The sequence below is a fragment of the Thalassophryne amazonica genome, chromosome 15 (genome assembly GCF_902500255.1).
Source record: "Thalassophryne amazonica chromosome 15, fThaAma1.1, whole genome shotgun sequence".
In the NCBI taxonomy this organism is placed as follows: domain Eukaryota; kingdom Metazoa; phylum Chordata; class Actinopteri; order Batrachoidiformes; family Batrachoididae; genus Thalassophryne; species Thalassophryne amazonica.
Genome location: NC_047117.1, coordinates 1,103,876 through 1,118,227, shown reverse-complemented (window position 1 = coordinate 1,118,227; position 14,352 = coordinate 1,103,876). Strand labels below are relative to the sequence as shown.

At 43.7% G+C, this 14,352-nt stretch overlaps 2 protein-coding genes across 2 annotated transcripts in view; one reads left to right on the top strand and one right to left on the bottom strand.

The window, feature by feature from the left end:
- The first annotated feature begins 2,891 nt into the window (after positions 1 to 2,891).
- Positions 2,892 to 9,957, top strand: gemin6 (gem (nuclear organelle) associated protein 6). Its single transcript, XM_034189296.1, has 2 exons — positions 2,892 to 3,105; positions 9,418 to 9,957. The coding sequence occupies exons 1-2, from the start codon at positions 2,972 to 2,974 to the stop codon at positions 9,809 to 9,811; spliced, it is 528 nt and encodes a 175-aa protein (XP_034045187.1). The 5' UTR covers positions 2,892 to 2,971; the 3' UTR covers positions 9,812 to 9,957.
- A 68-nt stretch (positions 9,958 to 10,025) lies between these two features.
- The window catches only part of LOC117527118 (son of sevenless homolog 1-like), a 204,337-nt gene continuing 200,010 nt past the window's right edge, over positions 10,026 to 14,352 (bottom strand). The window contains 2 exon segments of the mRNA XM_034189297.1: positions 10,026 to 10,796; positions 10,920 to 11,041. Coding sequence (XP_034045188.1) covers positions 10,323 to 10,796; positions 10,920 to 11,041 — 596 coding nt within the window. The 3' untranslated portion in view covers positions 10,026 to 10,322.

The following is a 14,352-nucleotide window of genomic DNA, read 5'->3' as shown; positions in this document are numbered from 1 at the left end:
CGAACATTTTTCCAGTTTCATGATTAATCCGTTTAACAGTGTACTGAATAAACTGTTCCTGCGTGTCTCCACGTCATTTCCAGTCATCTGTATTCGTGAACATGGCAACATGAAACTCTTTGTATATTGTGCCTAAAACTCTGGTGAATATATTCTCTGGGTTTATAGACGTTGTTATTGTGTTTGTTTTATGTAAACATGGGAGAAGCTCAGGTTGTTCCTCCGTTATTTTCAGTGTGAGTTGCTGTGAGCCTCGATCGCTTCCTGTTCATGTTGTTTTGGGGGAAGTGAAGTTTGCACATTAATGTCCTGCTTATTGTCCTCTACAGCACTGTTTGTCCAGTTTGTTCCACAGTAAAATATATAAAATGTCTGAAATTCGGTTTGTGTTTATTAAATTCCACGCAAGTTAAACGTAGCAGACACAGAGTATTTGGAATATTTGTAATATTTCTTTTAGCAAGTTTTCAGGGTCTCATGCATGCAGTTCTTGTTTTTCTTTCGGCTGCTCCCATTAGGAGGCGCCACAGCAGATCAGTCGTTTCCATCTCATCCTGTCCTCTGTATCTTCGTCTGTCTCACCAACCACCTGCATATCCTCAGCACATCCATAAACCTTCTCTTTGCCCTCCTTCTTCTCCTCCTGCCTGGTGGCTCCATCCTCAGCATCCTTCTCCCTATATACCCTGGGTCCCTCCTCTGCACATGTTCAGCAACTTGTACCCACCGCCGATGCTCCTGCTCTTAGTTCCCTTCCACTTGGTCTCTTGCACACACAATATGTCTACTTTTCTCCTGTCCATCATATCAGCCAGCTCTCTCCCTTTACCAGTCAGACGGCCAACATTCAAAGTCCCCACTCTCACTTCCACCCTTCTAGTTTTCCTCTTCTCCCGCCGTCTGTGGACACGTTCTCCTCCACTTCTTCTTTGCCCAGCAGTAGCCCAACTTCCACCAGCACCCTGTTGGGCAATGGCACTGGTGGTGGAAGTTGTTAACCTGGGCCTTGACCGATCCGCTATGGAAATTTGATTCTTAGTCTGCATAGTTGGGTTGGCTTGTTTTACGCTGGATGCCCTTCCTGAAGCAACCTTCCTCATTTATCCGGGCTTGGGACCGGTATCCTGGAGTGGCTCAAAAGAGCCAGGTACCACGGGTCTCCTCCCTTACTGTGATTGGTTGAGAGCTCTGAGCTCTATTTGGTGCATGACTTATGACATCAGGGGCTTTCTCCTACGCTGGAAGCAGGCTACGCTGTCTCACGTTCGTGGCGTTGCTAGGCATGACCGGTGGGAATTCCCACCATATCAGGTTATAAAATGGCCACTGAACACAGGTGTAATGTGTAGTGTAGAGTTCAGTGTGTGCATCACCTACACCAGAAGCAGGCTATGGGACTGGTACTCAGAATGTACAGTCACTTGCCCAGTTCCGGATCATTGCCAGTTCCGGATCACTGCTGTAGTGTTTGCGCCGCTGTTTCTCATAATCAGCACGAATAAGCTAATACTTGGTACCAATGGAAAGACTGATATTTTGTCTACAAACGACCACAAGCTCGACCAGATCCAGCCGCCCTTGTGATCAGCAGAGGAATCAAAACATCCCGGTGTCTGCGGTGTGCGCACGTATTCTGACTCACTCATTCATGCAAGTTTGAAAGTAACGATCTCTAAGACGTAGTAAATGTGAGTTACCCATTCAGTGTTTTTGGTTCTACAGTGGGAAAATACTTACTTGGGTAGAAAATGTCAGTGTGTTATGTCTTGCTGTTTAATTGCTGCACGCATTTATCTCCAATGTGAAAATTTGCCAGTTGTGAGTCATGTGGACTTTGGGGGTCATCTCAACATCATGAATGGGAGGGCTTTAACTTTTTAATTCGGGAGAAATCTCACCTCCACACTTTTTGCTCGTAAAAACGTATAACGGCGCCTTTCGAAACTAAGTAACTAAGTTCTCATTTAATAAGTATAATTTATATCATTTTGTGTTCAAAACACATTCTCGGGCACAGTGTGTATCATTCTGCATTAGAAGGGCTCCCGATGCCAGGAATGAACCCAAAGTGACACAGAGTGTCGTGATCCAGAACCAGCAAAGTGATCCATTTCTGGCAAATATCTGCACCACACATAATGTGGCTTCACACTTTAAGTAGAAGGGCTACACCATCCAGACTTCTTCAGCTAAATAACATCCAAACACACAATAAAGGACATTCAGTTACATTATGGCTCCGTATAGCGGGACTTTAAAAAGATGATCAGGTGTTGGGGGTGCATTTCATGGTGTGCATTTCACTGCACGGGTGCTGAATCCGGCACAACACCTGAACTGGGCAACCGTCTGTACTGGCTGCACACCCCATGTGACCCCATGTGGCTGAGTTGCATGCAGTCTTTTTTAACGTGATGAAAAGTAGTATAATGTTCATTTGAAATTGTTGTCATGTGCATTCTCTATGTTGTTTTGAGTACAGCGACTCTCTGGTGCGCAAGGGATTATGGGATATCTCAATCGGGCGAATGATTTCTTTTGTGTTCATGTTGTCTGTTGTGGGGTCATGGGGAATCCCTGCTCAAAGGGCCTATTTACATGAAACTGCATATTTAAAAGGGGCGTGGCCAGGGAGGAGTTTGGTTCCACGCTCAGTGAGATGTACAAACGGAACGTGTGTGAATTCAATGCTACGCACACTTTCATACATTTGAATATATTGGTGCTTAGGCCAGATTCAGGGTTTTGGCGAAGGTCAACTTTTAGTAGAAAGCCCACGTTAGTCTTTGGACATGAGGCCGCTGATTGTTTGCTCTTGTTTGGGTGTAATTCTGACCTCCAGCTGCAGGGGGCAGCAGCGTCATAGACAAAGAGCCGGAAGCACCGGAAGCTTGAACTGGGCTCGTGTTTCCTGCAGATCCTTAAAGCTGCCGTTCGGCGGGATTCATTATTGATTATTGATTCCTGACTGATGGCGCGGAGCGGGTGGCTTCTTTTTGGTCCGCTGCAGTGGATCCGTTACGTCAACAAACACGTAAAAGTAAAGGCGGGAAGAGATGAAGAACACCGCGGTCACGTGCTCACTGTGGATCCGGTCTCCGCCAGGTACAAACTTTTATTCGTTTATCAATTAATCACTTTGATTGATTGTTCCTACGTCTTTGAAGTGTCGCTGCCCGGTGAGACCCTGAAACCGGAACCACAACAGTCTTGATTCTGTTCTGAATCCCGATCAGACCGTTTCATTAACATTCTGGATTCTCTTTCCAAAGTAGTAGATTTATTTTGTGATTAAAACGAGGAAACTCATTCACGTGTACAGTGAGTGAGTGAACACGTGAATAAGTAAATGGGTGAGGAGTGAATGAGCCCCTGTCAACGTGTGAATATGTAAGTGGACCAGTGAATGAGCCCATGTGAACGTGTGACTAAGTGGACGAGTGAATGAGCCCATGTGAACGTGTGAATATGTAAGTGGACGAGTGAATGAGCCCATGTGAACGTGTGACTAAGTGGATGAGCCCCTGTGAACGTGTGAATATGTAAGTGGACGAGTGAATGAGCCCCTGTCAACGTGTGACTAAGTGGACGAGTGAATGAGCCCCTGTGAACGTGTGAATGAGCCCGCGTGAACGTGTGACTAAGTGGGCGAGTGAATGAGCCCGCGTGAACGTGTGACTAAGTGGGCGAGTGAATGAGCCCGCGTGAACGTGTGACTAAGTGGGCGAGTGAATGAGCCCGCGTGAACGTGTGAATCAGCCTGCGTGAACCTGTGACTAAGTGGGTGAGTGAATCAGCCCATGTGAACGTGTGAATAAGTGGGTGAGTAAATGACCCTGCGTGAACGTGTGAATAAGTGGGTGAGTAAATGACCCTGTGTGAACATGTGAATAAGTGGGTGAGTAAATGACCCTGCGTGAACATGTGAATAAGTGGGTGAGTGAATGAGCTCCAGTTAATGTGTGACTGTGTGAGTGAATGAGCCCGCGTGAATGTGTGAATATGTAAGTGGGCGAGTAAATGAGCCTGTGTGAACGTGTGAATAAGTGGGCGAGTGAATGAGCCCATGTGAACGTGTGAATATGTAAGTGTGTGAGTAAATGACCCTGTGTGAACGTGTGAATGAGACCATGTGAACATGTGAATAATTGGGTGAATGAATGAGCTCCAGTTAATGTGTGACTAAGTGTGTGAGTGAATGAGCCCGCGTGAATGTGTGAATATGTAAGTGGGCGAGTAAATGAGCCTGTGCGAACGTGTGAATAAGTGGGCGAGTGAATGAGCCCGCGTGAACATATGAATATGTAAGTGGGCGAGTAAATGACCCTGTGTGAACGTGTGACTAAGTGGGTGAGTGAATGGGCCTGTGTGAACGTGTGAATGAGCCTGCGTCATCATGTTTGTATTAGAAGGAAACTCTCCTTATAGACTCTTGGATGGGGAAGTCGTCATGGCGATCCCTCGGTGGTGAGGGAGATGGTCTCTTGTTCGATTCCTGGATGGGATGGGGGACATGGAGGTGACACACCAGGTCCAGTCTTGACCGTTTCTCACAGACGCTGCACGTGATTGTTGCTGGAAGCTTCTGTCGGTCTTTGTTCTCTTTACGTCTGTGCCGTTCATCCACGTTTTCAGACGTCCACTTCCATGCGCAGTAACTTGTGATGGATGGGCGTGGCCTGCAGTGAGAGGTGGAGACTTTGACCTGCTTGACGCTGGTGTCCGGGACAAAGAAGAACAAGTACCAGTGGACCTCAGGGCTCGTGTGGGACCTCGGTCTTTACGATCAGTCCCAGAGAACATGAAGGATCCATCACTTGTTCATCAGGGATGCTCACAGACCCTTTTTTTTTTTATAAAGGTTCTGACCTGCAGCTAAAATTATAAACTGTCCTGATCACATATTCTAGTCTTTCCAAAGTCTTCACAAGAAAACATTCCAGCATCGACTCCACACAGTGAGCAAAACCACAAAAGGAATTGTCAAAAAGTTGAGGTGTCACCCTAAAACACGAAAGGCTATCAACCAATAAGAGCTTCTCATGGCGACCTGTGAGTTTTGCATTTCATCACACTGTTGTGAGGTCACAGCGGCAGATGATTCACAATAACGAGCCTCGGGGTAGCTATGTGTGTGCGTTCCCACAGTCGGCGTGCGAATTAAATGCTCCCTCATAACGAACGACATCATGATAGAAAAGTGAAAAGCCCAAAAGAACATCTCTGCAATAATCATCATTAATCAGCACTTGGATCTGATCCTGGATCTGGATCAGATGGATTTTGAAAAACTTGAGAAATAAACCTTTAGTGTGCAAATAAATTTTACATCTTTTACTTCAGCGGATGAAAAGGATTCAACTTTATTTATCCTGAAGGAAATGATCTTATTCTGAAAACTGGGAGTGAAAAATAAAGTCAGTACTTAGTAGTAGTATATTTTGGTTTCCAGCCATGATGTGATTGGGTGTTGTGCCAACCCTTAGCCCCACCCCTTTCAGCAGCCATATCAGTCAGTCAAAAGAGAATCTAGTAGTTTCTGTTCAGTTTGATTTTTAAACTATTTCATAGATTCTCTCCAACTTTAAGCCAAATATGAGACAAGTCATTGATCACAAAGTGATTTATTATTATTATTTTTTTTTGTGGAGAGAAAAGTGCAACAGGATCTTCACACAGTTCCTCTGCATCACGTGTTCTGGGTTCTAATTGAATTGAATACCTTTATTGTCAATGAACTGATTTCAGAACCATGAAATTAGGGCTGCAACTCCAGCAGGTAAACATGAAAAAAGTTACATAATAAAATACACTTACAATAAATTAAAATACATAAGTATAAAGTGCAGTGCGACCAGGTAAACATAAAAAGGAAGGGGGGGTTATTGTCAATGATTGTTTAGTGCAGTTATGGTATTGATCTAAATCAAGGCCAAAAGTTTTGTAATCTGAAAATAAAAAAGATTGAAAAAATAGATTTTGAAACTGAAAATTAAAGTGTTGTTCTTGAATTTTATAATAATTTAAAAAGTATTATCAAAATAAAAATAAGTGTAAGATATATATTTTTCAGTTTAAATACATTTTTGATTCAGCTCTAATTTTTTTTGATCAAATTTATTTTCATTCATAATTCTTTTTTTCACCTTCAGATCTTATTTTTTCAGTTTCAAACTTTTGGCCCCGTTCTGGTGTGGCTTCGATTAAGAGGGGCGTGGAATTGTGAGTGACAGCAGAGCAATCAATCCTCACATGATGTTGCTTTCAGGAAACGTGGGTACTTTGATAGATAATGACTTAACACTTTCTCTCCACTGTGTTGTCTTGATACCTGTAAATAAAGTCATGTTAAGGACAAAGGTGTGTATTACAAGTAATTCTAGACCACTGTTGGTCATTTTTTATGTTTAAAAACTGGAAAATATGCAAGATTGTAAAGTTTAACACCTATACCTAAAAAACTGATGTGTCCCAAATGCACACAAGACTGTGAACGCAGCACAGCATCGCCGCATGGAGATGAGGCAGGTCGCTCATTTTACAGGCTGCAGTGGAGTGTTACGAGCTTTCTAAGTGACACACACAGAGACCTGGCTCAGCAGAGCTGAAGGAAGCTTTAATATGGACAGAACCAAGCAGACCGCCCAGAAATCCAAATCCAAAGCCGCTGCTGTCTCTGGTCCTCAGAATTTTCTCTATAAACACATCTGCCTTGGATCTTGGACACATTACAAACTTTCACGTCCTTCACTGCTGAGTGTCAGAAAACACTGTACTGTTTGTTTTTGTATTATTACGTACAGCAATTTGCATAATCTCTCCTGGATGTTTACATCTCTATTTTTAATTATTATTACGGATGCACCAATACCACTTTTTTCCAGACTGAGTACAAGCACTGATACAAATAATGATACCATGACAGTTTTATGATGACTTTAAAAAGCATGTTTTATCCATCAGTTGATCCTTACTTTTTGACTGTAACTGCTACCAGTACAATTAGCTTTTTTTATTTACAAACATTTCACTTAAATCATGCAAATTCACTTTTTGACTCCAACAAATTGTCCTTTGAAAATGTGAGGGACACATTCTTTTTGATGAAAAGAAGCTTCTCTGCATCATTTCTGTTTTTATCGACAATGTGTGACACTAAGCTAAACAGCCTTTCACTCTCCACACTATTTTTTAAACTTGTAATTAATTATGTATACATAACATACACAAATACATACTATATATATATATATATATATATATATATCCCCATCAAAACCTGGAACATGTAAATATTGGAGGAGCACAGCGTCGCATGCACATGCACACGGTGTTGCCCGGCATCTCCACAACACACAGAGGCAAAACGGAGTAATTTTAACATTTTAGTTTTTCTTTGTGGATCATGGGATAATTTCATCATGTTCACACAGAATCACCCGTTGCCTGTGCTAAATGAGACATTAATGAATGAGGTGCGCAGTGACTCTATGAACCTGAGGTGCAAATTGCAGCTCATGGAGTTATAGCAGATCGGCTCCGAATGCAGCACCACAGACATTCCGCAAACAAATTACACCTGTAGCGGACCTTAACACCCACACCAGGGGCTGAAACTCACCAACCTGATGGACGACCTCCACTGCTGAATCCATGATCTGAGTTCTGGCGGAGGAACTGGTGCAAAGTCACGGAGGAACTTTTTTATCAGCCACATGAGGAATTAAAGTATTTTCAGATGTTGTTTTCCAAAGTCAGGAGGCTGTATGTGAATAATTTTTGTTCAGGATCATGTGATGATGAATTCCACGAACAGGTAAGACTTTATTAGTTACTCTGTGTGTGAATTTATTCTGCATGAGAACTTTCAGCCAATCAGTGGACAGCATTGATGGACATATTTTGACTTATGAGCAAATTACATGAAAACCTGTAAAAATCCATAAATTAGCCGCATCATTGTTTAAGCTGCAGTTTTCAAAATGTATGAAAAAGTAGCAGCTTATAGTCTGGAAATTACAAAGTGTGAAAATTCCACATTGAGAGGTTGACATCACACTGCTGTAAAGGGGTATCAGGTCACGGAGTATTGGAGAAGTTTTATGATTACAAATACGAGTAAATGAATACAGGATCGGGCTGATACCCGATACTGGTATCGGGATCAGTGCATCCCTAATTACTATTAGTATTTTTATTGCTACTTGCACTGTGGGCCTCAGGGAGTACTGCAGTATCAATCCTATGTATGTCCAGTACACATGGCATTGACAATAAAACTGAATTTGACTTAAGAAGGAATTGACACCCCAACTTGACTGGTCCCCTTGTGGTTAAACTCAGTATTGCAGCCAGTGTATTGCAGTGATTTTAGTTTTATGTTACTGGCATTTTTAATTTATTGTTACTGTGGGGCACTGTGATTTTATCTTGAAAGGTTCAATACAAATAAAGTTTACTTACTTACAGTGGCTCCTTATGTTTAATGAAATGGTTTACGAGTCACTATAGCTGGATACTGAGTTACCAGGCACAGTTCCGCTAATCCGCCAATTAATGAAGCTAACTTTTTGTTAGCAGATTAGCTTTTCAGCTAACTTTAAAAACCATCAGTGGACCAATTAGCTTCCGCTAAATTTTGTTCCGTTAACTTTCAGTTTGCTAACATTTTTTGCTATCATAATGAGTAAAGCTTAATGGCCAGAAACATAAACCCTAAAATCATACGTTACTTCCTGTCTATTGTGTGTTTTGCAACAGTCAGGCCGCTGTAAATCTAAAATGCAGTTTTGTGAGAATGTCTCAATTTGTGTAAGTGAGCAAAGCGAATGTGTGAGCCACAAATACATTTATTTGTAAAAAACAGATTTTTACAAATAAATGTGCATTTGTAAATATGTCCTTTTCATCTGTTTTAAAAAAAGCCATTTGCAAAACCAAAAATTCTGTTTGTCAAGTGTGATTCAGCATTTGTGGATCACCGATTACTTTTCACCGTAATTCATTTTGTTTATAAATGAAAGAGTGAAACGTGCCTTGCGTTTGATGTTTTCTGCCACTGTATTGTTGTGTGTGAAAAGTGACATTTCTTTGCAGCAGCTGGCAGAATGCATAAAGACAACAGCTCTGGCTCATTGTTCGTTTTGGATTTCTGATCGTCTTTGAATTTACTCAGAAGTCCGTGCGGTGCTTAAATTCAAAACTGGCTTATCAGTAGCTGCCAGTGTACCGAGTCAATACTAAAAGTTAGCGGTTAGCTGTAATGTCCGCAATTTTTTTTTTAGCAAATTACTGGCTTAGCGGTATAAAAGTTAACTTTTCAGTTAGCGGATTAGCGGTTATCGAAGCTAACTTTTCGGTTAGCTGTGCCCACCACTGCCAGAGACTAACCCTGACTAACTGTGGTCTCCTCTGCAGTGTTGTCCTGGTGAACTTTGGGGAGGAGGGCACTGTCTCGGTCAGGGTGGTGATGGGCCACGCCGTGGAGGAGGTGGAGGTGCTGCAGCAGGCGGACATGGAGACAACAGCGCGCCTTTCTGCGGTGCTCCTCCTTCCAGACAGCAGCAGGTTCAGTGTGGGAGAGCTGCAGAGGCGGAAGGAGTGCGTCAGGCGGTGGCTGGAGAAGAACAGAGTGCCCGTAGAGAACGATTATGGCAGCGAGGCACTGAAAGTAGGCGGCACTTTAACAGTCATGCCCCCATATGGACCCGATGACTGCCAAGGCTCCAATGAGATCATCCTTTCCAGGGTCCAAAAACTGTTGCTTATGAACCCTGCAACCCTGGATGGACCTGGAGATGGTTCAGAGTGAAGCCTGAAGACCAGAACTGAAAAGTCTAAAACTGTCAACATGCAATAATCTGAATCAAGCAACTAAAAATGGTTCTGGTGTCTTTGGGACGAAGGCATTTTAGGTCTTCATAGATCTGCATTTTGAGTTTTGTCAATAAAACTACAGCAAACAGTTTGAACCTGGAAACATTTTTTTTTTAGTTTACACACAAGTTCAAAAAAGAGCTTTGAGGTTCAGAGTACAAATAGTTTTATTCCCTTATCTGGTTCGGTTCTTGTGAGCACAACAATCAACATGTCCATCTGAATAAAGTACCTCTTTGGTTGTGGCCGGGTACCTGAAGCCTACTGGCACCTGCTCAAAGTTCAGTCGACAGCAGTCTCTCACCCACCACAGCTTGGATTCATCCTTCACGACCAGTCAGATCCCACTTCACAGATTGAGAAACCAGTTTGTTGAATCAGATGTTCTTCTCTCCATCCTCACTGGGCGCAGATGTCCTGGCTGATCTATCAAAGTATAAAGCTCATTATTTTGTCTCATTCTGATCCAGCACTGGGGGTGTGTCCAACAAGGGGGCCTGGCTTAGCGACGCCCTCTTGTAAGTTTTAGGAGGCAGTCTGGGGACTCCAGGGCGGGGAGGAACAGGAGGCCCATCTGAAGGCAGGAGGGGGAGTGGCGGGGAAGGCACGGGCATCTTCCGTGAGCCTGGGGAAGGGCTCGGGACAACAGCCTCCAGGGGAGGAGGGGGAGAAGAAGAGGTGGTAACGCTGGAGTTGATAGTAGACGGAAAGAAGGCCTGGGATAGGAGGTCGCAGCAGGGCCGGCCCTGCGGCGGTGGGAGGAGGTGCAGCGGGGAGCCAAGTGGTTCACGCGGGGGCAGAGACGGAGGACTGTCCGGAGGAGACAAAGAAGATAGTGAGGAAGTATAACGAGGTGGGAGGAGTTTACAGGTGGGCTGACGGGGAGGAACGGCGGGGGGGCTATCCAGCTTTGACGTCATCTGCAGAGGACAGAAAGATGTCAGTGCAGAGGACATGCCCCCTCAACACCTCATTTTCAAACTAAACATAAGCCAGGCCTCGAGTGGATTTAGTCCAGTGTCTCATCAGGTCTGGAAAATTACCTTGCTTGGCGAAGATTCTGCTGGTGCCGATTCTGGTCGTCTTCGGGGGGGCACAGGAGGGGGGATTGGGGTGTCCTCTGAACTTCGACTGAAAGTCACCATGGACGACACAGAGGACGACCCTGAGACAGTGAAGACACAGACTGCTGTGACATGAACACAAACCAACTCTGTAAGGACCACAGTCCAGGTCAGACCCCACCAGCCCCCCGATCCCTTTCTAACACACAACCATCTCTCCTGGACCTGTGCACGTTCAACTCTGAAACTCTGGCCTTAACCAAAAGACCTTTGGACCTTTTCATTTGATTTAGATTCACAGAATTCAAACTGCGCCGTCTTACCCAATGTCCTTCAGGTCTGTTTATCAAACTGCAGAGTCACGACTAAAACTAACCTCGAGCCCCACGTGCACAAGCCCAGTTTTCACGCCTATCTTTAGCCATGAGTGGATGTAGACATGTTGCAGGCAGTGACAAAAACATGCAAAGAAGAAACATAAAACTGAGATCATCCTCAAAGAAGAGAAAAGAAAATCTGTTTTCTTTGTAAGTCTGCTGTGGAATCATTAAGGAGAAAAAATTTGTTTGTATAAATTAATTTTTTGTGGGAGCTCAAAAGCACTGACAGTTTGCTTTATTCATGCTATATAACGTACAAACTAAAGCTTGAAAATTAGCAGTGGAGGCCGTGTTGAATTCATCAGGACCTTTGACCTGTTGTTCAGGTTGGGTTGGGGCACCATTAAGCTTTAGTTTGTATACTGTTATATAGCAGAAAACGGCAAACTTTCAATGCTTCTGAGTTACCTCTAAAAATGTATTTATACAAACATTTTACACAGCATGTTTTTTTTTTTTTTTCCAATCAACTGGAACCTATTCAGGGGTCAGAGGATTAAATTTCAAAACTTTAGAAACCACCCCACTACCCAATCTAGAGCCCATGGATCCCCACGGGCAACGCGCTAGTGATTACTGAATTAATGTGATTTCTACTAATATACTCATGACCCCCAGTGGTCCATGGACCATGCTTTGAGAAATGCTGAGTGACAAAGAATATTGGCCATTCTTTAAAAATTTAAAGTGGGATGTTTTTTGGTTTGTTTTGGTGACTGGTGTCAAAGAATCAGGTGACATTGACAAAAAAAGCGACAGCTGCTGATTGATAAATTACAATGATCAATATGGTGTTCAGTGAAGTGGGCGGACCTTAGAGGGTCTTATGAAATCTCTGCAGACAGATTCACTGAACTGTTTCTTCATCAACACGTTCATGTGTTCATTGTCTAAAGAAAAATGGCTGGAAAAGTAAGAAATAATACTTAAATGTAGTTTTTCTGATTCCTTCCAGCCTCTGAAAATACACTCAACAAAAATATAAACGCAACACTTTTGGTTTTGCTCCCATTTTGTATGAGATGAACTCAAAGATCTAAAACTTTTTCCACATACACAATATCACCATTTCCCTCAAATATTGTTCACAAACCATTTTAAATCTGTGATAGTGAGCACTTCTCCTTTGCTGAGATAATCCATCCCACCTCACAGGTGTGCCATATCAAGATGCTGATTAGACACCATGATTAGTGCACAGGTGTGCCTTAGACTGTCCACAATAAAAGGCCACTCTGAAAGGTGCAGTTTTGTTTTATTGGGGGGGATACCAGTCAGTATCTGGTGTGACCACCATTTGCCTCATGCAGTGCAACACATCTCCTTCGCATAGAGTTGATCAGGTTGTCAATTGTGGCCTGTGGAATGTTGGTCCACTCCTCTTCAATGGCTGTGCGAAGTTGCTGGATATTGGCAGGAACTGGTATACGCCGGTCCAGAGCATCCCAAACATGCTCAATGGGTGACATGTCCGGTGAGTATGCCGACCATGCAAGAACGGGGACATTTTCAGCTTCCAAGAATTGTGTACAGATCCTTGCAACATGGGGCCGTGCATTATCCTGCTGCAACATGAGGTGATGTTCTTGGATATATGGCACAACAATGGGCCTCAGGATCTCGTCACAGTATCTCTGTGCATTCAAAATGCCATCAATAAAATGCACCTGTGTTCTTCGTCCATAACAGACGTCTGCCCATACCATAACCCCACCGCCACCATGGGCCACTCGATCCACAACATTGACATCAGAAAACCGCTCACCCACACGACGCCACACACGCTGTCTGCCATCTGCCCTGGACAGTGTGAACCAGGATTCATCCATGAAGAGAACACCTCTCCAACGTGTCAAACGCCAGCGAATGTGAGCATTTGCCCACTCAAGTCGGTTATGACGACGAACTGGAGTCAGGTCGAGACCCCGATGAGGACGACGAGCATGCAGATGAGCTTCCCTGAGACGGTTTCTGACAGTTTGTGCAGAAATTCTTTGGTTATGCAAACCGATTGTTTCAGCAGCTGTCCGAGTGGCTGGTCTCAGACGATCTTGGAGATGAACATGCTGGATGTGGAGGTCCTGGGCTGGTGTGGTTACACGTGGTCTGCGGTTGTGAGGCTGGTTGGATGTACTGCCAAATTCTCTGAAACGCCTTTGGAGACGGCTTATGGTAGAGAAATGAACATTCAATACACGAGCAACAGCTCTGGTTGACATTCCTGCTGTCAGCATGCCAACTGTACGCTCCCTCAAATCTTGCGACATCTGTGGCATTGTGCTGTGTGATAAAACTGCACCTTTCAGAGTGGCCTTTTATTGTGGGCAGTCTAAGGCACACCTGTGCACTAATCATGGTGTCTAATCAGCATCTTGATATGGCACACCTGTGAGGTGGGATGGATTATCTCAGCAAAGGAGAAGTGCTCACTATCACAGATTTAGACTGGTTTGTGAACAATATTTGAGGGAAATGGTGATATTGTGTATGTGGAAAAAGTTTTAGATCTTTCAGTTCATCTCATACAAAATGGGAGCAAAACCAAAAGTGTTACGTTTACATTTTTGTTGAGTGTAGATTGTGTGCAAAAGTGGCTGTAAACTGTAAATGGTGCATGTGATATTTCTTAAACATCAAGGAAACATTTGATTTTAACTCTGCTGTTGCGAACAGCGGCAAAGTGTTGTCCAAATACTTGTGGACCTGACTGTACACACCTGTAAATGCGCACACACACAGCATATAAACATGCTTTATTCTACCCCCCCCCGAAAAACCCCTCTGGTTTTCAATGTTTTTGTTGTTGCTATGGAAACAGGCATGTTTGACTGCGGGGCAGCTGATCAGTTCCAGTTTCCTGTAGTGGCAGAAAATGATCAGTTTGATTTCTCTTCAAATGAGCACCAGAGAAATGAACTCAAAGGCTCCAAACAGAGCCTAAAATTTCCTGGCAAGGAATCAGTGCGCCAGCAGAAACTCCCTTCTTTGTGAGGGGGCGGGGTTGACCCCGTTGCTAGGTATGACACAGTCCT

Coding starts and splice junctions, on each gene's coding strand:
- gemin6 (XM_034189296.1), top strand. CDS start 2,972: ATGGCGCGGAGCGGGTGGCTTCTTTTTGGTCCGCTGCAGTGGATCCGT. Junction 3,106..9,417: donor GTGGATCCGGTCTCCGCCAG/GTACAAACTTTT, acceptor TCTCCTCTGCAG/TGTTGTCCTGGTGAACTTTG.